The sequence below is a fragment of the Cheilinus undulatus genome, linkage group 18 (assembly GCF_018320785.1).
Source record: "Cheilinus undulatus linkage group 18, ASM1832078v1, whole genome shotgun sequence".
Classification (NCBI taxonomy): domain Eukaryota; kingdom Metazoa; phylum Chordata; class Actinopteri; order Labriformes; family Labridae; genus Cheilinus; species Cheilinus undulatus.
In genome coordinates, this window is record NC_054882.1 from 718,948 (window position 1) to 740,634 (window position 21,687).

Genomic DNA, 21,687 nt, shown 5'->3' on the forward strand with positions numbered 1-21,687 from the left:
CAAGTAAGACTGATGAAGAGGACACGCTCTAACCAATCAGAACAGAGATCACAGAGGTGCTGATTCTCACCATTCCAGCAGACGGCTCTCCAGCAGGTCTCTCTGCAGACCCCTCCCAGGCATGGAGGTCTGATCCTGGGAGGGGGGCCCAGGGGGGGCCTGGGGAGGGAAGACTGGACCCTGGTACAGGACGGGAGGAGGGGACGGACCTCCTGCTAGCTCCACCTCCTCCTCACCCCCAACACTCACCTCCTCCTGCTGAGGATGGGGGAGAATGGTGGGGGGCAGGGGAAGGATGGGGGGAACAGGGGGAGAACAGGGGGAGGAAAGAGGGAGGACAGGGGGAGGACAGAGGAAAGAAAGAGGGAGGACAGAGTGAGGAAAGAGGGAGGACGGGGGAGGACAGAGGAAAGAAGGAGGGAGGACAGAGGGAGGACGGGGGAGGATAGGGAGGACAGGAGGACAGAGGAATAGAGGAGGAGGGAGGACAGGAGGACAGGGAGGACAGGGGAGGACAGAGGAGGATAGGGAGGACAGAGGGGAGGACGGGGCAGGAATAGGAGGACAAGGACAGGGAGGACAGGGAGGACAGGACATAGGAGGACAGGAGGAGAGGAATAGAGGAGGACAGGGAGGACAAGGACAGAGGAGGACGGAGGGAGGACAGGACTGCCAGAGGAATAGAAGGAGGGAGGACAAGGACAGAGGAGGATAGGGAGGACAGGACTGCTCCAGAGGAAAGAAGGAGGAGGACAGAGGAGGAAGGACAGAGGATAAACAGGACGGAATAGGAACAGAACAAACAGAGGAGGATAAACAGGACAGGAAAGAAGGAGGGAGGACAGAGGGAGGACGGGGGAGGACAGAGGGAGGACAGGGGGAGGACGGGGGAGGACAGAGGAAAGAAGGAGGGAGGACAGAGGAAAGAAGGAGGGAGGACAGAGGAAAGAAGGAGGGAGGACAGAGGGAGGACAGAGGAAAGAAGGAGGGAGGACAGAGGGAGGATGGGGGAGGACAGAGGAAAGAAGGAGGGAGGACAGAGGGAGGACAGAGGGAGGACAGAGGGAGGACGGGGGAGGACAGAGGAAAGAAGGAGGGAGGACAGAGGAAAGAAGGAGGGAGGACAGAGGAAAGACGGAGGGAGGACAGAGGGAGGACTGGGGAAGGACAGCGAGAGGACAGAGGGAGGACGGGGGAGGACAGAGGAAAGAAGGAGGGAGGACAGAGGGAGGACAGAGGGAGGACAGAGGGAGGACGGGGGAGGACAGAGGAAAGAAGGAGGACAGGGGAGGACAGAGGGAGGACGGGGAGGACAGAGGAAAGAAGGAGGGAGGACAGAGGGAGGATGGGGGAGGACAGAGGAAAGAAGGAGGGAGGACAGAGGGAGGACAGAGGGAGGACGGGGGAGGACAGAGGAAAGAAGGAGGGAGGACAGGGGGAGGACAGAGGGAGGATGGGGGAGGACAGGGGGAGGACAGAGAGAGGACAGAGGGAGGACAGAGGGAGGACGGGGGAGGACAGAGGGGAGGACAGAGGGAGGAGGGAGGACAGAGGAGAGGAGGAGGACAGGGGGAGGACAGAGAGAGGACAGAGAGAGGACAGAGAGAGGAGGACGGGGAGGACAGAGGAAAGAAGGAGGAGGGAGGACAGAGGGAGGAGGACAGAGGGAGGACGGAGGGAGGACAGAGGGAGGACGGGGGAGGACAGAGGAAAGAAGGAGGGAGGACAGAGGGAGGACAGAGGGAGGATGGGGGAGGACAGAGGGAGGACGGGGGAGGACAGAGGAAAGAAGGAGGGAGGACAGAGGGAGGACAGAGGGAGGACAAGGGAGGACAGAGAGAGGACAGAGGAAAGAAGGAGGGAGGACAGGGGCATGTACATAAGGAGAGAATAGCAGAGAAGGAGTTTACATAAATCTCTGTTCAAATAAACAAAATAATTATAATTAGCTAGTAATAACATGAAGTGATGACTGGTCTCTGGTCCTGGTCTCTGGTCAGTGTAATGAGTCTGATCAGGACTCTGATGATCACTAAGAGTGTAATCCTGTTAGAGTCCAGTAGGGGGGGCTGTGGGACTACAGCTGGATTACAGCAGGAGGAGGAAAGAGATGTTCTCACAGTTTAGCTCTGAGGCTTGTTCAGATACTGAAACCCTGATGGCGTGTTTCCATGACAACAAATTAAAGGTGTTACACCTGATCAGTAAATAAACAACAGAGCAGAAGAGGAGGAGAGCTGGGGGGGGGGGGGGGGGGGATAAACCAGAGGAAGAGGAGGAGAGCAGGGAGAGGGGGGAGGAGTAAACCAGAGGAAGAGGAGGAGTAAAGTAGGAGTAGTTTACCTGTATGACATCAGTGACAGACAGGAAGTCTGTCCCAGGAAACATGTTCTCTTCCCCCTCCTCCTCCTTTTCACCCTTTTTCACCATGTCAACAGAGGGGGGGGGAGGAGCTTCACCTGCATTAGTCTCCGCCTCCTTATGACACAGAAAAACACTTCAGTGACCTTTAACCTTCTGTTATGTTGCTATTGAAACAAGAACTCCTTAAGACAAAAAATACACACAACTCTGAATGGCTGTAATGAAAATTGCTTCTTGTTTGGCATCATCTGCAAAGGAAAGGATGGAATGTTTATAAGTTTTAGAGGATGACATCATCTTCAAAGGCAAGGATGGAATGTTTGTAAGTTTTAAAGGATGTAATCATCTTCAAAGGCAAGGATGAAATGTTTCTAAGTTTTAGAGGATGACATTTTCAAAGGCAAGGATGGAATGTTTATAAGTTTAAGAGGATGACATCATCTTCAAAGGCAAGGATGGAATGTTTATAAGTTTAAGAAGATGACGTCATCTTCAAAGGCAAGGATGGAATGTTTATAAGTGTGAGAGGATGACATCATCTTCAAAGGCAAGGATGGAATGTTTATAAGTTTGAGAGGATGACATCATTGTTAAAGCCAAGGATGGAATATTTATAAATTTTAGAGGATGACATCACCTTCAAAGGCAAGGATGGAATGTTTATTAGTTTGAGAGGATGACATCATCTTCAAAGGCAAGGATGGAATGTTTATAAGTTTGAGAGGATGACATCATCATTAAAGCCAAGGATGGAATGTTTATGAATTTTAGAGGATGACATCACCTTCAAAGGCAAGGATGGAATGTTTATAAGTTTGAGAGGATGACATCATCTTCAAAGGCAAGGATAAAATGTTTCTAAGTTTTAGAGGATGACATCATCTTCAAAGGCAAGGATGGAATGTTTATAAGTTTGAGAGGATGACATCATCTTCAAAGGCAAGGATGAAATGTTTATAAGTTTTAGAGGATGACATCATCTTCAAAGGCAAGGATGGAATGTTCCTGAAGGTGGGGATGCCCCTTCACTGTTGCCAAGTATTAGATCATAGTTTTCAACCCTCGTTCCTCGTCAGTTCCCCTCACTTTTCTAGAAGTTGCCAACAAAGAAGAAGAAAGAAGAGTTGCCATAAAGCGAAGATTGCTGGTATGTCTGTGTTCTAATGATGATGGAGAGATGAACTATGTTGATGTTTATATTCCTTATCTGTTTTTGTTTGAAGGTAATGAATAATAAGGCTAATATAACTCAACCATGTCTCTACACCTGTATAAGCTCCGACTCGTTTTCTGTTCCTAGGTATTTGTAGGATGGACAACAATGATGATGTCATCACTCTCTATGGTGTTATCATTAACGATGATGTCATCACTCTCTATGGTGTTATCATTAACGATGATGTCATCACTCTCTTTGGTGTTATTATTAACGATGATGTCATCACTCTCTATGGTGTTATCATTACTGATGATGTCATCACTCTTTGAGGTTATCATTAACGATGATGTCATCACTCTTTTAGGTGTTATCATAACTGATGATGTCATCATTATCTTTGGTGTTATCATTACTGATGATGTCATCACTCTCTTTGGTGTTATCATTACCGATGATGTCATCACTCTCTTTGGTGTTATCGTTACTGATGATGTCATCACTATTTTTTAGTGTTATCATTACTGATGATGTCATCATTATCTTTGGTGTTATCATTACTGATGATGTCATCACTCTCTTTGGTGTTATCATTACCGATGATGTCATCACTCTCTTTGGTGTTATCGTTACTGATGATGTCATCACTATTTTTTAGTGTTATCATTACTGATGATGTCATCATTATCTTTGGCGTTATCATTAACGATGATGTCATCACTCTCTCTGGTGTTTTCATTACCGATGATGTCATCACTCTCTTTGGTGTTATCATTAACAATGATGTCATCACTATTTTTGGGCGTTATCATTACTGATGATGTCATCACTCTCTTTGGTGTTATCATTCACGATGATGTCATCACTCTCTTTGGGGTTATCATTAACGATGATGTCATCACTCTCTTTGGTGTTATCATTACTGATGATGTCATTAATCCTATATCCATTAGTATCTGTTGATCCCACCTGGTGAGATTCCTGAGAGCCTTCCTCTCTGAGTGTACTCCTACCTGTGAACGGAGCTCCGCCCCTCGGTTAGCCATGGTGACAACAGTAGCTGCTGGAGGAGCTGGAGATGGAGCTGATGTCACTTCCTGTTGATGACTAGAGGGACACCTGGAGGATGAGTCCATCCTGGGAGGACCTGGGGGGTTCATACATTCATAATTCATTAATTCATATGTAGCAACTTAAACAATGATGTATATAACTGGTTAATATTATCAATATTCATATTAAATTAATAAATATGATGTAGTACAGCCCAGTATACACCATAATGATATCATGTAGGTGTTGATACCATCTAACTTGTTAGTTTACTGAAATTTAAATTTGTATTTTAAAGAAATAGAGCTAGTATTTAGAGACATTAGAATGAACGGTGCTCAGTTCTTTCCTGTTTGTTGACATGAAGATGATGATTTAGTAATCGGACTTATAAACTGATGATTACTTTAACATTCTATCATTTATGTACAGGCCTTTATATTAATGATTTGTTAGATTATACTGAGCTACTCTATTAAACAGAGATACAAATAAAAAATAATGTTATATTATTATTATCATATTTGATTCTAGATTAAATGACATTTGTTTGTTTGTTTGTTTGTTAGTTTGTTTACAGACCCAGTGGGATTGCCGTGGTAACAGGGTAACTTTCAGCAGGGGTCACAATGAGGTCAGCAGGGTCAGCAGAGGTCAGGTGGGTGGAGCTGATGGTGTAATGATGCTGAGGTCGTCCAGGTGACAGAGTGAGGGGTGGAGCCAAACAGGTCTGCGTCTTACAGGACTTCACCTTCACACCTGAAAGAGGGAGAGAGAGGCAGGTAAGATTTTAGGAGGGATCTGACCCCCATATTCATGGAGGCGTGGCCAGATAAAAGGTGAGTAACAGCTGATTGTCTGTCCAGGTAATCCTCAGGTGGGTGGAGTCTACCCTCCTTGATCTGGATCACTAATATCAGGCCGTCTCTGATGTCATACCTGTATTAACCAATGAGAACCAGCAGACCGGGACGAGAAGGCCACCTGATTAAACCCAGTTTAGCTTTTTTAAAAAGTTTTACTGACCTCTGACCCTCTCTACCAGGCGGGGGCGGGGCTTCCTGCTTGGTGGTGACACAGGTGAGCTGAAGCGCAGGTATGGACTCTTCTTCAGGGTCCGTCTGACGCCGTCATATGGCGCTCTGCCATACAGGTGAGACAGGTACACCTCTCCATCATCCTCCACCTGCTTCCTTTCTGCCAGCTGACTATTTGCTCTGACGGGCTCCACCCCCTTCACCTGGAGAAACACCATCAATGACATCATCATCAGTGAGTCATCACCTGAATGTTCTGATCCAATCAGAGTGGAGATCAGTCTGACCTCTGGAGCCAGCTGTCCACCTCTTCCTCTTCCTCTGAGCATGCTCACTGTCCTCCCAGTGCCTCTGTGGGCGGAGCTACCTGCAGCCATCTGTGATGTCAGAGCAGGGTCTCTCCTGGAGAGGTGTTTGGTAGTGGCGCCTGCAGCCCTGCAGGAGGCGACGTCCTGGGAGGACACCTCAGCCTGAGGAGGAACAGAAGGAGGAGATGTGATCTAAGGTCCATTCTCCAGGAGTTTCCCTCCTCTCAGCTCACCTGGACCTCACCTGGGCGTCTTTGGACAGCATGCTGATCCAGGCGTCCACCGTCCTCTTGATACGGACCTCCTCTGTCCAATCCCTGCAGAGAAGACACAAGGACTCACTCTGATTAAACCATACAGATCAGACTCTGATTGTCCAATACAGATCAGACTCTGATTGGACAATACAGATCCGACTCTGATTGGACAATACAGATCAGACTCTGATTGGACAATACAGATCAGACTCTGATTGGACAATACAGATCAGACTCTGATTGGGCAATACAGATCAGACTCTGATTGGGCAATACAGATCAGACTCTGATTGGACGATGAAGATCAGACTCTGATTGGACAATGAAGATCAGACTCTGATTGGACAATGAAGATCAGACTCGCCTGTCCGTCTCCAGGGGGGCGGGATTAGAGATAATTTGGTTAAATGATGTAGAGACCCAGAGGGTGGGGTTAGTCGTCGGAGGGTTACCTGTTAGCAGACAGGGCATCCAGCTGACAGTGAAGAACCTCTCCAGATCTGGCTCTCAACATGGACTCCAGGTTCTCCTCTAGAACCTTCTTCTGTCTCCTCACCTGGCAGAGAACATGCCCCGCCTCCTCCAGAGTGGACGACACTGCACGTCTCTTCTGGACCAGGATGGGCTGACGGGTCTGATGGGTCTGATGGGTCTGGGTCTGATGGGTCTGATGGGTCTGGGCCTGTTGGGTCTGGGCCCGTTGGGTCTGATGGTTCTGATGGGTCTGGGCCCGTTGGGTCTGATGGGTCTGGGTCTGGGCCTGTTGGGTCTGATGGGTCTGGGCCTGTTGGGTCTGGGCCCGTTGGGTCTGATGGTTCTGAATGGTCTGGGCCCGTTGGGTCTGATGGGTCTGGGTCTGGGCCTGTTGGGTCTGATGGGTCTGGGCCTGTTGGGTCTGATGGGTCTGGGCCTGTTGGGTCTGATGGGTCTGATGGGTCTGGGCCCGTTGGGTCTGGGCCCGTTGGGTCTGATGGGTCTGGGCCTGTTGGGTCTGATGGGTCTGATGGGTCTGGGCCTGTTGGGTCTGATGGGTCTGATGGGTCTGGGCCCGTTGGGTCTGATGGGTCTGGGCCTGTTGGGTCTGATGGGTCTGATGGGTCTGGGCCCGTTGGGTCTGATGGGTCTGGGCCTGTTGGGTCTGATGGGTCTGGGTCTGGGCCTGTTGGGTCTGATGGTTCTGGGCCTGTTGGGTCTGGGTCAAATGGGTATGGATCTGTTGGGTCTGGGTCTGTTGTGAAGCGCTCTGATTGGACAGAGAGTGAGGTAGCTGGGTCTGATTGGTGGATCGGAGGGAGTGGGTGTGGCGTGGTGTTGCTGGTTTAGGTTTAGAGAGGACTGGTGGGCTGGGGGTCTGATGGTTCTGCTGTTCCTCAGTCTGTAGTGTTGTTGTGATGTGAGGTTCTGTTGGTGGTCTAGAGGGAGAGGGGGGTCGTTGGGAGCTGGTCTGGAGGGACTGCGGTAGATTCTGCTGGTCTGGTCCAGCTGTGCTAGTCTTTAGTGAGCCTTCAGCCTGTTGGAGGACAGAAAGTCACTCAGTTATAAAAGACTTTAATTGTGTTGGTGAGTCCAGGTCAGACCAAAGACCTGGAACCCAAAGGGGTCATTCCAGGATGGTTTGGGTCATGTGACCTGCGCCATCGCAGCTTTAATCAGAGAACTAAACATGAAGAGTATCAGATTCACCGTCAGCAGAGTCTTCATCTCTGCCCTCAGACGTCCCATCTCTCTCAGCATCTCATTGGCTCTCCTCGCTGCTGCCTTACTGTGATTGGCCGACGACTGCAGGTGACTTCCTGAGGCTGCTCTGGTTGCCGTGGAAATGCTGGGCTCACCTCTGTGATGTTGATCAGCTCTGAGAAAAGACAGGAACAGACCCTCACATCAGGACCGTGAACTTCAGACAACAGGTCTAAACCGTCGATGAGAGCCTCCAGAGTCTGGATCAGGTCTAAACCGTCGATGAGAGCCTCCAGAGTCTGGATCAGGTCTAAACCGTCGATGAGAGCCTCCAAAGTCTGGGTCAGGTCTAAACCGGCTATGGTAGCCTCCAAAGTCTGGGTCAGGTCTAAACAGTCGATGAGAGCCTCCAGAGTCTGGATCAGGTCTAAACCGGCTATGGTAGCCTCCAAAGTCTGGGTCAGGTCTAAACAGTCGATCATAGCCTCCAAAGTCTGGATCAGGTCTAAACCGTCGATGATAGCCTCCGGAGTCTGGATCAGGTCTACACTGTCTATAATAGCCTCTAGAATCTGGATCAGGTCTAAACCGTCTATAATAGCCTCTAGAGTCTGGATCAGGTCTAAACCGTCTATAATAGCCTCCAGAGTCTGGATCAGGTCTAAACCGTCTATAACAGCCTCCAGAGTCTGGATCAGGTCTAAACTGTCTATAATAAACCTCCAGAGTCTGGATCAGGTCTAAACCGTCTATGGTAGCCTCCAGAGTCTGGATCAGGTCTAAACCGTCTATGGTAGCCTCCAGAGTCTGGATCAGGTCTAAACCGTCTATAATAGCTGCCAGAGTCTGGATCAGGTCCAAACGGTCTATAATAGCCTCCAGAATCTGGATCAGGTCCAAACCGTCTATGGTGGCCTCCAGAGGCTGGATCAGGTCCAAACCGTCTATAATAGCCTCTAGAGTCTGGATCAGGTCCAAACCTTTTATAATAGCCTCCAGAGTCTGGATCAGGTCCAAACCGTCTATAATAGCCTCCAGAGTCTGGATCAGGTCTAAACCGTCTATAATAACCTCCAGAGTCTGGATCAGGTCTAAACTGTCTATAATAAACCTCCAGAGTCTGGATCAGGTCTAAAATCGTCTTTAATAGCCTCTAGAGTCTGGATCAGGTCTAAACCGTCTATAATAGCCTCCGGAGTCTGGATCAGGTCTAAACCGTCTATAATAGCCTCCAGAGTCTGGATCAGGTCTAAACTGTCTATAATAAACCTCCAGAGTCTGGATCAGGTCTAAAATCGTCTTTAATAGCCTCTAGAGTCTGGATCAGGTCTAAACCGTCTATAATAGCCTCCAGAGTCTGGATCAGGTCTAAACCGTCTATAATAGCCTCCAGAGTCTGGATCAGGTCGAAACTGTCTATAATAAACCTCCAGAGGCTGGATCAGGTCTAAACTGTCTATGGTACCCTCCAGAGTCTGGATCAGGTCGAAACCGTCTATAATAGCCTCCAGAGTCTGGATCAGGTCTAAACCGTCTATGGTAGCCTCCAGAGTCTGGATCAGGTCTAAACCGTCTATAATAGCCTCCAGAGTCTGGATCAGGTCTAAACCGTCTATAATAGCCTCCAGAGTCTGGATCAGGTCTAAACCGTCTATAATAGCCTCCAGAGTCTGGATCAGGTCTAAACAGTCGATGATAGCCTCCAAAGTCTGGATCAGGTCTAAACCGTCGATGATAGCCTCCGGAGTCTGGATCAGTTCTAAACCGTCTATAATAGCCTCTAGAGTCTGGATCAGGTCTAAACTGTCTATAATAGCCTCCAGAGTCTGGATCAGGTCGAAACCGTCTATAATAGCCTCCAGAGTCTGGATCAGGTCTAAACCGTCTTTAATAGCCTCTAGAATCTGGATCAGGTCTAAACCGTCTATAATAGCCTCTAGAGTCTGGATCAGGTCTAAACCGTCTATAATAGCCTCCAGAGTCTGGATCAGGTCTAAACCGTCTATGGTACCCTCCAGAGTCTGGATCAGGTCTAAACCGTCTATAATAGCCTCCAGAGTCTGGATCAGGTCTAAACCTTTTATAATAGCCTCCAGAGTCTGGATCAGGTCCAAACCGTCTATGGTGGCCTCCAGAGTCTGGATCAGGTCTAAACCATCTATAATAGCTGCCAGAGTCTGGATCAGGTCTAAACCGTCTATAATAGCCTCCAGAGTCTGGATCAGGTCCAAACCTTTTATAATAGCCTCCAGAGTCTGGATCAGGTCCAAACCGTCTATAATAGCCTCCAGAGTCTGGATCAGGTCTAAACCGTCTATGGTACCCTCCAGAGTCTGGATCAGGTCTAAACCGTCTATAATAACCTCCAGAGTCTGGATTAGGTCCAAACCGTCTATAATAGCCTCCAGAGTCTGGATCAGGTCCAAACATTTTATAATAGCCTCCAGAGTCTGGATCAGGTCCAAACCGTCTATAATAGCCTCCAGAGTCTGGATCAGGTCCAAACCTTTTATAATAGCCTCCAGACTCTGGATCAGGTCTAAACCGTCTATAATAACCTCCAGAGTCTGGATCAGGTCTAAACCGTCTATAATAACCTCCAGAGTCTGGATTAGGTCTAAACTGTCTATAATAAACCTCCAGAGTCTGGATCAGGTCTAAACTGTCTATAATAAACCTCCAGAGTCTGGATCAGGTCTAAACCGGCTATGGTAGCCTCCAAAGTCTGGATCAGGTCTAAACAGTCGATGAGAGCCTCCAGAGTCTGGATCAGGTCTAAACCGGCTATGGTAGCCTCCAAAGTCTGGGTCAGGTCTAAACAGTCGATCATAGCCTCCAAAGTCTGGATCAGGTCTAAACCGTCGATGATAGCCTCCGGAGTCTGGATCAGGTCTACACTGTCTATAATAGCCTCTAGAATCTGGATCAGGTCTAAACCGTCTATAATAGCCTCTAGAGTCTGGATCAGGTCTAAACCGTCTATAATAGCCTCCAGAGTCTGGATCAGGTCTAAACCGTCTATAACAGCCTCCAGAGACTGGATCAGGTCTAAACTGTCTATAATAAACCTCCAGAGTCTGGATCAGGTCTAAACCGTCTATGGTAGCCTCCAGAGTCTGGATCAGGTCTAAACCGTCTATGGTAGCCTCCAGAGTCTGGATCAGGTCTAAACCGTCTATAATAGCTGCCAGAGTCTGGATCAGGTCTAAACCGTCTATAATAGCCTCCAGAATCTGGATCAGGTCCAAACCGTCTATGGTGGCCTCCAGAGTCTGGATCAGGTCCAAACCGTCTATAATAGCTGCCAGAGTCTGGATCAGGTCTAAACCGTCTATAATAGCCTCTAGAGTCTGGATCAGGTCCAAACCTTTTATAATAGCCTCCAGAGTCTGGATCAGGTCCAAACCGTCTATAATAGCCTCCAGAGTCTGGATCAGGTCTAAACCGTCTATAATAACCTCCAGAGTCTGGATCAGGTCTAAACTGTCTATAATAAACCTCCAGAGTCTGGATCAGGTCTAAAATCGTCTTTAATAGCCTCTAGAGTCTGGATCAGGTCTAAACCGTCTATAATAGCCTCCGGAGTCTGGATCAGGTCTAAACCGTCTATAATAGCCTCCAGAGTCTGGATCAGGTCGAAACTGTCTAAAATAAACCTCCAGAGTCTGGATCAGGTCTAAACTGTCTATAATAAACCTCCAGAGTCTGGATCAGGTCTAAAATCGTCTTTAATAGCCTCTAGAGTCTGGATCAGGTCTAAACCGTCTATAATAGCCTCCAGAGTCTGGATCAGGTCTAAACCGTCTATAATAGCCTCCAGAGTCTGGATCAGGTCGAAACTGTCTATAATAAACCTCCAGAGGCTGGATCAGGTCTAAACCGTCTATGGTACCCTCCAGAGTCTGGATCAGGTCGAAACCGTCTATAATAGCCTCCAGAGTCTGGATCAGGTCTAAACTGTCTATGGTAGCCTCCAGAGTCTGGATCAGGTCTAAACCGTCTATAATAGCCTCCAGAGTCTGGATCAGGTCTAAACCGTCTTTAATAGCCTCCAGAGTCTGGATCAGGTCTAAACCGTCTATAATAGCCTCCAGAGTCTGGATCAGGTCTAAACAGTCGATGATAGCCTCCAAAGTCTGGATCAGGTCTAAACCGTCGATGATAGCCTCCGGAGTCTGGATCAGTTCTAAACCGTCTATAATAGCCTCCAGAATCTGGATCAGGTCTAAACTGTCTATAATAGCCTCCAGAGTCTGGATCAGGTCCAAACCATCTATAATAGCCTCCAGAGTCTGGATCAGGTCTAAACCGTCTTTAATAGCCTCTAGAATCTGGATCAGGTCTAAACCGTCTATAATAGCCTCCAGAGTCTGGATCAGGTCTAAACGGTCTATAATAGCCTCCAGAGTCTGGATCAGGTCCAAACTGTCTATGGTGGCCTCCAGAGTCTGGATCAGGTCTAAACCATCTATAATAGCTGCCAGAGTCTGGATCAGGTCTAAACCGTCTATAATAGCCTCCAGAGTCTGGATCAGGTCCAAACCTTTTATAATAGCCTCCAGAGTCTGGATCAGGTCCAAACAGTCTATAATAGCCTCCAGAGTCTGGATCAGGTCTAAACCGTCTATGGTACCCTCCAGAGTCTGGATCAGGTCTAAACCGTCTATAATAACCTCCAGAGTCTGGATTAGGTCCAAACCGTCTATAATAGCCTCCAGAGTCTGGATCAGGTCCAAACCTTTTATAATAGCCTCTAGAGTCTGGATCAGGTCCAAACCGTCTATAATAGCCTCCAGAGTCTGGATCAGGTCCAAACCTTTTATAATAGCCTCCAGAGTCTGGATCAGGTCTAAACCGTCTATAATAACCTCCAGAGTCTGGATCAGGTCTAAACCGTCTATAATAACCTCCAGAGTCTGGATTAGGTCTAAACTGTCTATAATAAACCTCCAGAGTCTGGATCAGGTCTAAACTGTCTATAATAAACCTCCAGAGTCTGGATCAGGTCTAAAACGGTCTATAATAGCCTCCGGAGTCTGGATCAGGTCTAAACCGTCCGTAATAGCCTCCAGAGTCTGGATCAGGTCGAAACTGTCTATAATAAACCTCCAGAGTCTGGATCAGGTCTAAACCGTCTATAATAGCCTCTAGAGTCTGGATCAGGTCGAAACTGTCTATAATAAACCTCCAGAGGCTGGATCAGGTCTAAACCGTCTATGGTACCCTCCAGAGTCTGGATCAGGTCTAAACCGTCTATGGTACCCTCCAGAGTCTGGATCAGGTCTAAACCGTCTATAATAACCTCCAGAGTCTGGATTAGGTCTAAACTGTCTATAATAGCCTCCAGAGTCTGGATTAGGTCTAAACCGTCTATAATAGCCTCCAGAGTCTGGATCAGGTCCAAACCTTTTATAATAGCCTCCAGAGTCTGGATCAGGTCCAAACCGTCTATAATAGCCTCCAGAGTCTGAATCAGGTCCAAACCTTTTATAATAGCCTCCAGAGTCTGGATCAGGTCTAAACCGTCTATAATAACCTCCAGAGTCTGGATCAGGTCTAAACCGTCTATAATAACCTCCAGAGTCTGGATTAGGTCTAAACTGTCTATAATAACCTCCAGAGTCTGGATTAGGTCTAAACCGTCTATAATAGCCTCCAGAGTCTGGATCAGGTCCAAACCTTTTATAATAGCCTCCAGAGTCTGGATCAGGTCCAAACCGTCTATAATAGCCTCCAGAGTCTGGATCAGGTCCAAACCTTTTATAATAACCTCCAGAGTCTGGATCAGGTCTAAACTGTCTATAATAAACCTCCAGAGTCTGGATCAGGTCTAAACTGTCTATAATAAACCTCCAGAGTCTGGATCAGGTCTAAAACGGTCTATAATAGCCTCCGGAGTCTGGATCAGGTCTAAACCGTCCGTAATAGCCTCCAGAGTCTGGATCAGGTCGAAACTGTCTATAATAAACCTCCAGAGTCTGGATCAGGTCTAAACCGTCTATAATAGCCTCTAGAGTCTGGATCAGGTCTAAACTGTCTATAATAAACCTCCAGAGGCTGGATCAGGTCTAAACCGTCTATGGTACCCTCCAGAGTCTGGATCAGGTCTAAACCGTCTATGGTAGCCTCCAGAGTCTGGATCAGGTCTAAACCGTCTATGGTACCCTCCAGAGTCTGGATCAGGTCTAAACCGTCTATAATAACCTCCAGAGTCTGGATCAGGTCCAAACCTTTTATAATAGCCTCCAGAGTCTGGATCAGGTCTAAACCGTCTATAATAACCTCCAGAGTCTGGATCAGGTCTAAACCGTCCATAATAACCTCCAGAGTCTGGATTAGGTCTAAACTGTCTATAATAAACCTCCAGAGTCTGGATCAGGTCTAAACTGTCTATAATAAACCTCCAGAGTCTGGATCAGGTCTAAACCGTCTATAATAGCCTCCAGAGTCTGGATCAGGTCTAAACCGTCCGTAATAGCCTCCAGAGTCTGGATCAGGTCGAAACTGTCTATAAAAAACCTCCAGAGGCTGGATCAGGTCTAAACCGTCTATAATAACCTCCAGAGTCTGGATCAGGTCGAAACTGTCTATAATAAACCTCCAGAGGCTGGATCAGGTCTAAACCGTCTATGGTACCCTCCAGAGGCTGGATCAGGTCTAAACCGTCTATAATAGCCTCTAGAGTCTGGATCAGGTCGAAACCGTCTATAATAGCCTCCAGAGTCTGGATCAGGTCTAAACCGTCTATAATAGCCTCCAGAGTCTGGATCAGGTCTAAACCGTCTATAATAGCCTCCAGAGTCTGGATCAGGTCTAAACTGTCTATAAAAAACCTCCAGAGTCTGGATCAGGTCTAAACTGTCTATAAAAAACCTCCAGAGTCTGGATCAAGTCTAAACCGTTTATAATAGCCTCCAGAGTCTGGATCAGGTCTAAACCGTCTATGGTAGCCTCCAGAGTCTGGATCAGGTCGAAACCGTTTATAATAGCCTCCAGAGTCTGGATCAGGTCTAAACCGTCTATGGTAGCCTCCAGAGTCTGGATCAGGTCGAAACCGTTTATAATAGCCTCCAGAGTCTGGATCAGGTCTAAACCGTCTATAATAGCCTCCAGAGTCTGGATCAGGTCGAAACCGTCTATAATAGCCTCCAGAGTCTGGATCAGGTCCAAACCGGCTATGGTAGCCTCCAAAGTCTGGATCAGGTCTAAACCGTCGATGATAGCCTCCAAAGTCTGGATCAGGTCTAAACCGTCTATAATAGCCTCCAGAGTCTGGATCAGGTCTAAACTGTCTATAAAAAACCTCCAGAGTCTGGATCAGGTCTAAACTGTCTATAAAAAACCTCCAGAGTCTGGATCAAGTCTAAACCGTTTATAATAGCCTCCAGAGTCTGGATCAGGGCTAAACCGTCTATGGTAGCCTCCAAAGTCTGGATCAGGTCTAAACCGTCTATAATAACCTCCAGAGTCTGGATCAGGTCTAAACCGTCTATAATAGCCTCCAGAGTCTGGATCAGGTCTAAACCGTCTATAACAGCCTCCAGAGTCTGGATCAGGTCTACACTGTCTATAATAGCCTACAGAGTCTGGATCAGGTCTAAACCTCCTTCCGCTCACATACTGCTGCAGGCTGAGTCTGCCCCTGCTGTTGCTAAGCAACAGCTGAGTGGTCTCCCATGGCAACAGAGAGGAGATGCTGATGGAGGAGGACTGTACTGTCTCCTTTATTCAGCAGTTCCATCAGAAACCACCAGCCTCCCTGGTCCTGGTTTTTATAATGAACTGTTTCAGACTCTAACAGGCAGAGATATCCTGAGTTAACACTAAAGGGAGTTTTAATGATGATTTCATTTATTAAGGAGGAAAGACATCCAGACCTACCTGTGGAAAAGTCAGTGCCCCCCTCCTTCAGTCATAAGTTAACTCTGATTAACTACATTAACTGTAAAGCTGAGTTTGACTGTCTACACCCAGACCTGATCACTGCCAGACCTGATCACTGCCAGACCTGATCACTGCCAGACCTGATCACTGCCAGACCTGATCACTACCAGACCTGATCACTGCCAGACCTGATCTCTGCCAGACCTAATCACTACCAGACCTGATCTCTGCCAGACCTAATCACTACCAGACCTGATCACTGCCAGACCTGATCACTGCCAGACCTGATCACTACCAGACCTGATCACTGCCAGACCTGATCTCTGCCAGACCTAATCACTACCAGACCTGATCTCTGCCAGACCTAATCACTACCAGACCTGATCACTGCCAGACCTGATCACTGCCAGACCTGATCACTGCCAGACCTGATCACTACCAGACCTGATCACTACCAGACCTGATCACTGCCAGACCTGATCACTGCCAGACCTGATCACTGCCAGACCTGATCACTGCCAGACCTGATCTCTGCCAGACCTAATCACTACCAGACCTGATCTCTGCCAGACCTGATCACTGCCAGACCTGATCTCTGCCAGACCTAATCACTACCAGACCTGATCTCTGCCAGACCTGATCACTGCCAGACCTGATCTCTGCCAGACCTGATCACTGCCAGACCTGATCTCTGCCAGACCTAATCACTACCAGACCTGATCACTACCAGACCTGATCACTACCAGACCTGATCACTACCAGACCTTATCACTACCAGACCTTATCACTACCAGACCTGATCACTGCCAGACCTGATCACTACCAGACCTGATCACTGCCAGACCTGATCACTGCCAGACCTGATCACTGCCAGACCTGATCACTACCAGACCTGATCACTGCCAGACCTGATCACTGCCAGACCTGATCACTGCCAGACCTGATCACTACCAGGCCTGATCACTGCCAGACCTGATCTCTGCCAGACCTAATCACTGCCAGACCTGATCACTGCCAGACCTGATCACTACCAGACCTGATCTCTGCCAGACCTGATCTCTGCCAGACCTGATCACTGCCAGACCTGATCACTGCCAGACCTGATCTCTGCCAGACCTAATCACTACCAGACCTGATCTCTGCCAGACCTGATCACTGCCAGACCTGATCTCTGCCAGACCTAATCACTACCAGACCTGATCACTGCCAGACCTGATCACTGCCAGACCTGATCACTACCAGGCCTGATCACTGCCAGACCTGATCTCTGCCAGACCTAATCACTGCCAGACCTGATCTCTGCCAGACCTAATCACTACCAGACCTTATCACTACCAGACCTTATCACTACCAGACCTGATCACTGCCAGACCTGATCACTACCAGACCTGATCACTGCCAGACCTGATCACTGCCAGACCTGATCACTGCCAGACCTGATCACTACCAGACCTGATCACTACCAGACCTGATCACTGCCAGACCTGATCACTGCCAGACCTGATCACTACCAGACCTGATCACTACCAGGCCTGATCACTGCCAGACCTGATCACTGCCAGACCTGATCACTACCAGGCCTGATCACTGCCAGACCTGATCACTGCCAGACCTGATCACTGCCAGACCTGATCACTACCAGGCCTGATCACTACCAGACCTGATCACTGCCAGACCTGATCACTACCAGACCTGATCACTGCCAGACCTGATCACTGCCAGACCTGATCACTGCCAGACCTGATCACTGCCAGACCTGATCTCTGCCAGACCTAATCACTACCAGACCTGATCTCTGCCAGACCTGATCTCTGCCAGACCTAATCACTACCAGACCTGATCTCTGCCAGACCTGATCACTGCCAGACCTGATCTCTGCCAGACCTAATCACTACCAGACCTGATCTCTGCCAGACCTGATCACTGCCAGACCTGATCTCTGCCAGACCTGATCACTGCCAGACCTGATCTCTGCCAGACCTAATCACTACCAGACCTGATCTCTGCCAGACCTAATCACTACCAGACCTGATCTCTGCCAGACCTGATCACTACCAGACCTTATCACTACCAGACCTGATCACTGCCAGACCTGATCACTACCAGACCTTATCACTACCAGACCTGATCACTGCCAGACCTGATCTCTGCCAGACCTGATCACTACCAGACCTGATCACTACCAGACCTGATCACTGCCAGACCTGATCACTACCAGACCTGATCTCTGCCAGACCTGATCACTACCAGACCTTATCACTACCAGACCTGATCACTGCCAGACCTTATCACTACCAGACCTTATCACTACCAGACCTGATCTCTGCCAGACCTGATCACTACCAGACCTTATCACTACCAGACCTGATCACTGCCAGACCTGATCACTACCAGACCTGATCACTGCCAGACCTGATCACTGCCAGACCTGATCACTACCAGACCTGATCACTGCCAGACCTGATCACTGCCAGACCTGATCACTGCCAGACCTGATCACTACCAGGCCTGATCACTGCCAGACCTGATCTCTGCCAGACCTGATCACTGCCAGACCTGATCACTGCCAGACCTGATCACTGCCAGACCTGATCACTGCCAGACCTGATCACTGCCAGACCTGATCACTACCAGACCTGATCACTGCCAGACCTGATCACTGCCAGACCTGATCACTGCCAGACCTGTAGAATGAATAAACCCCTGAATAGAACCTGTCTGACAGTGAAGGAGGCTAAAAGATCTCCAACACATCATGGAACCATCTAGAGAAGATCAGATGAGGAACCAAGTCTCTGACATCTATCAGTCTGAAAGGTTACAGAGACATTTCTAAGACTTTGAGACTCCAGAGAACCACGCTGAGAGCCATTACCCACAAATAGAGAAAACTGTGAGCAGTGGAGAACCTTCCCAGGAGTGGCCGGCCTACGGACATGACCCCAAGAGAACATGGACGACTCATCCAGGAGGTCCCAGAAGAACCCAGAACCACATCTAAAGACCTGCAGGCCTCACTGACTCAGTTAAGGTCAGAGTTCATGATACACCAACCAGAGACTGGGCAACAATGGCATCATGGGAGAGTTCCAAGACCAAAACCACTGCTGACCAACAAAAACACAAAGACTCGTCTCACATTTGACAAAAAACATCCTGATGATCCCAAAGACTTCTGGGAAATATTCTGAGGACTGACCAGACAGAGGAGGAACTTTCTGGAAGGTGTGGTCCCGTTACATCTGGTGTCAGACTAACCCAGCATTTCATCAGAACAACATCAGACCAACAGTCAGACATGGTGGTGGTAGTGTGATGGTCTGGACCAGGACCTGGACCACTAGAACCATGAATTCTGCTCTCTAACAGAAAATCCTGAAGGAGAATGTCCAGCCATCAGGTCATGACCTCAAGATGAAAACCACTTGGGTTATGGAGCAGGACCATGATCTCAAACACACCAGCAAGTCCACCTCTAGCTGGACTAAAGACTAAATGAAGGTTCTGGAGTGGTCTAGTCAAAGTCTGGACTTAGATCTGTGACAGCACTCAGGTTTTAGGTTTAGGAGCCGATAGTTGAATCTTAACAGTCTCGTCACATCTTCTTCTGCTCGTTGGTCTCCAGTCCTTCAGAATTTTCATGGCTGTTTGATATTTCCTATGATCCTCTCTGGCTCACAGCTAATCACTGATTGGTTAATTAATGAGCTAATCAATGAATGAAAACTGTGGAGGGAGTCTTTTATACAATGAGGGTCAAAGATGAGTCAAAGAGGGCTGGTCTTTTCAGTCACAGAGAAACAGGGAGGGGGTAAACTGCTGACATCATCATCTGTAAACGACATCAATGAGGGGGAGGAGCTTGTAGACGGTCTGTGACCTCACCACCTGCAGGTCAGCGTCCTCTCAGCTGTGACCTCTGATATCCACAGAGAGGGGATGTCAGCTTTTATTGTGAAAGGATGCCCATGTTTCCTTTGTTTCCTCTGTCAGGCTGTTTCCATGGCAACCACTGCATCCTGCATGGCAGCGAGGGGAGGGGCTGAGAGAAGCGGATAAATTTCACGCGTTTCTCCTGTATGCAAGCTCTGATTGAACGAAAATTCACCAACATGTCATCCTGTCTTTGAAGATTCTACCCAAGCTTTAAAACATTCCACCCTTGCCATTGAAGATGCTACTTAAGCTTTAAAACATTCCACCCTTGTCATTGAAGATGTAACCCAAGCTTTAAAACATTCCACTCTTGCCTTTGAAAATGCTACCTATGCTTTAAAACATTCCACTCTTGCCTTTGAAAATGCTACCTATGTTTTAAAACATTCCACCCTTGTCGTTGAAGATGCTACCTATGCTTCAAAACATTCCGCCCTTGCCATTGAAGATGCTACTTAAGCTTTAAAACATTCCACCCTTGTCATTGAAGATGTAACCCAAGCTTTAAAACATTCTACTCTTGCCTTTGAAAATGCTACCTATGCTTTAAAACATTCCACCCTTGTCTTTGAAGATGCTACCTATGCTTTAAAACATTCCACCCTTGCTTTTGAAGATGCTACCTATGCTTTAAAACATTCCACCCTTGCCATTGAAGATGCTACTTAAGCTTTAAAACATTCCACCCTTGTCATTGAAGATGTAACCCAAGCTTTAAAACATTCTACTCTTGCCTTTGAAAATGCTACCTATGCTTTAAAACATTCCACCCTTGTCTTTGAAGATGCTACCTATGCTTTAAAACATTCCACCCTTGCTTTTGAAGATGCTACTTAACCTTTAAAACATTCCACCCTTGCCTTTGAAGATGCTACTTAACCTTTTTAAACATTCCACCCTTGCCTTTGAAGATGCTACTTAACCTTAAAAAACATTCCACCCTTGCCTTTGAAGATCCTGCCCAAGCTTTAAACATTCTACCCTTGCCTTTGAAGATGCTACCCAAGCTTTAAAACATTCCACCCTTGTCATTGAAGATGTAACCCAAGCTTTAAAACTTTCCACCCTTGCCTTTGAAGATGCTACCTATGCTTTAAAACATTCCACCCTTGTCTTTGAAGATGCTACCTATGCTTGAAAACATTCCGCCCTTGCCTTTGAAGATGCTTCCTAAGCTTTAAAACATTCCACCCTTGTCTTTGAAGATGCAACCTAACCTTTAAAACTTTCCTCTCTTGCCTTTGAAGATGCTACCTATGCTTTAAAACATTCCACCCTTGTCTTTGAAGATGCTACCTATGCTTTAAAACATTCCACCCTTGCTTTTGAAGATGCTACTTAACCTTTAAAACATTCCACCCTTGCCTTTGAAGATGCTACTTAACCTTTTTAAACATTCCACCCTTGCCTTTGAAGATGCTACTTAACCTTGAAAAACATTCCACCCTTGTCTTTGAAGATGCTGCCCAAGCTTTAAAACATTCCACCCTTGCCTTTGAAGATGCTACCTAACCTTTAAAACTTTCCTCTCTTGCCTTTGAAGATGCTACCTAACCTTTAAATCATTCCACCCTTGCCTTTGAAGTTGCTACCTAAGCTTTAAAACATTCCACCCTTGTCTTTGAAGATACAACCCAAGCTTTAAAACATTCCACCCTTGCCTTTGAAGATGCTACTTAACCTTTAAATCATTCCACCCTTGCCTTTGAAGATGCTACCCAAGCTTTAAAACATTCCACCCTTGCCTTTGAAGATACAACCCAAGCTTTAAAACATTCCACCCTTGCCTTTGAAGATGCTACTTAACCTTTAAATCATTCCACCCTTGCCTTTGAAGATGCTACCCAAGCTTTAAAACATTCCACCCTTGCCTTTGAAGATGCTACCCAAGCTTTAAAACATTCCACCCTTGCCTTTGAAGATGCTACTAACCTTTAAATTATTCCACCCTTGCCTTTGAAGATGCAACCTAAGCTTTACAAAATTCCACCCTTGCCTTTGAAGATGCTACCTAA

General features: G+C 47.5%; 1 protein-coding gene across 2 annotated transcripts in view; it reads right to left on the bottom strand.

Moving 5' to 3' along the window:
- Window positions 1-21,687, bottom strand: part of kiaa0586 (KIAA0586 ortholog) — a 63,147-nt gene that overhangs the window by 15,387 nt on the left and 26,073 nt on the right. For both annotated transcript variants that reach the window (XM_041813539.1, XM_041813538.1), the window contains exons 8-16: window positions 7,859-8,027; window positions 6,628-7,685; window positions 6,163-6,235; window positions 5,898-6,080; window positions 5,600-5,813; window positions 5,156-5,332; window positions 4,534-4,667; window positions 2,344-2,478; window positions 71-258 (exon numbers count right to left, since the gene is read on the bottom strand). In XM_041813539.1, the coding sequence (XP_041669473.1) occupies window positions 71-258; window positions 2,344-2,478; window positions 4,534-4,667; window positions 5,156-5,332; window positions 5,600-5,813; window positions 5,898-6,080; window positions 6,163-6,235; window positions 6,628-7,685; window positions 7,859-8,027 (2,331 nt within the window). The remainder of the gene's footprint in view (window positions 1-70; window positions 259-2,343; window positions 2,479-4,533; window positions 4,668-5,155; window positions 5,333-5,599; window positions 5,814-5,897; window positions 6,081-6,162; window positions 6,236-6,627; window positions 7,686-7,858; window positions 8,028-21,687) is intronic.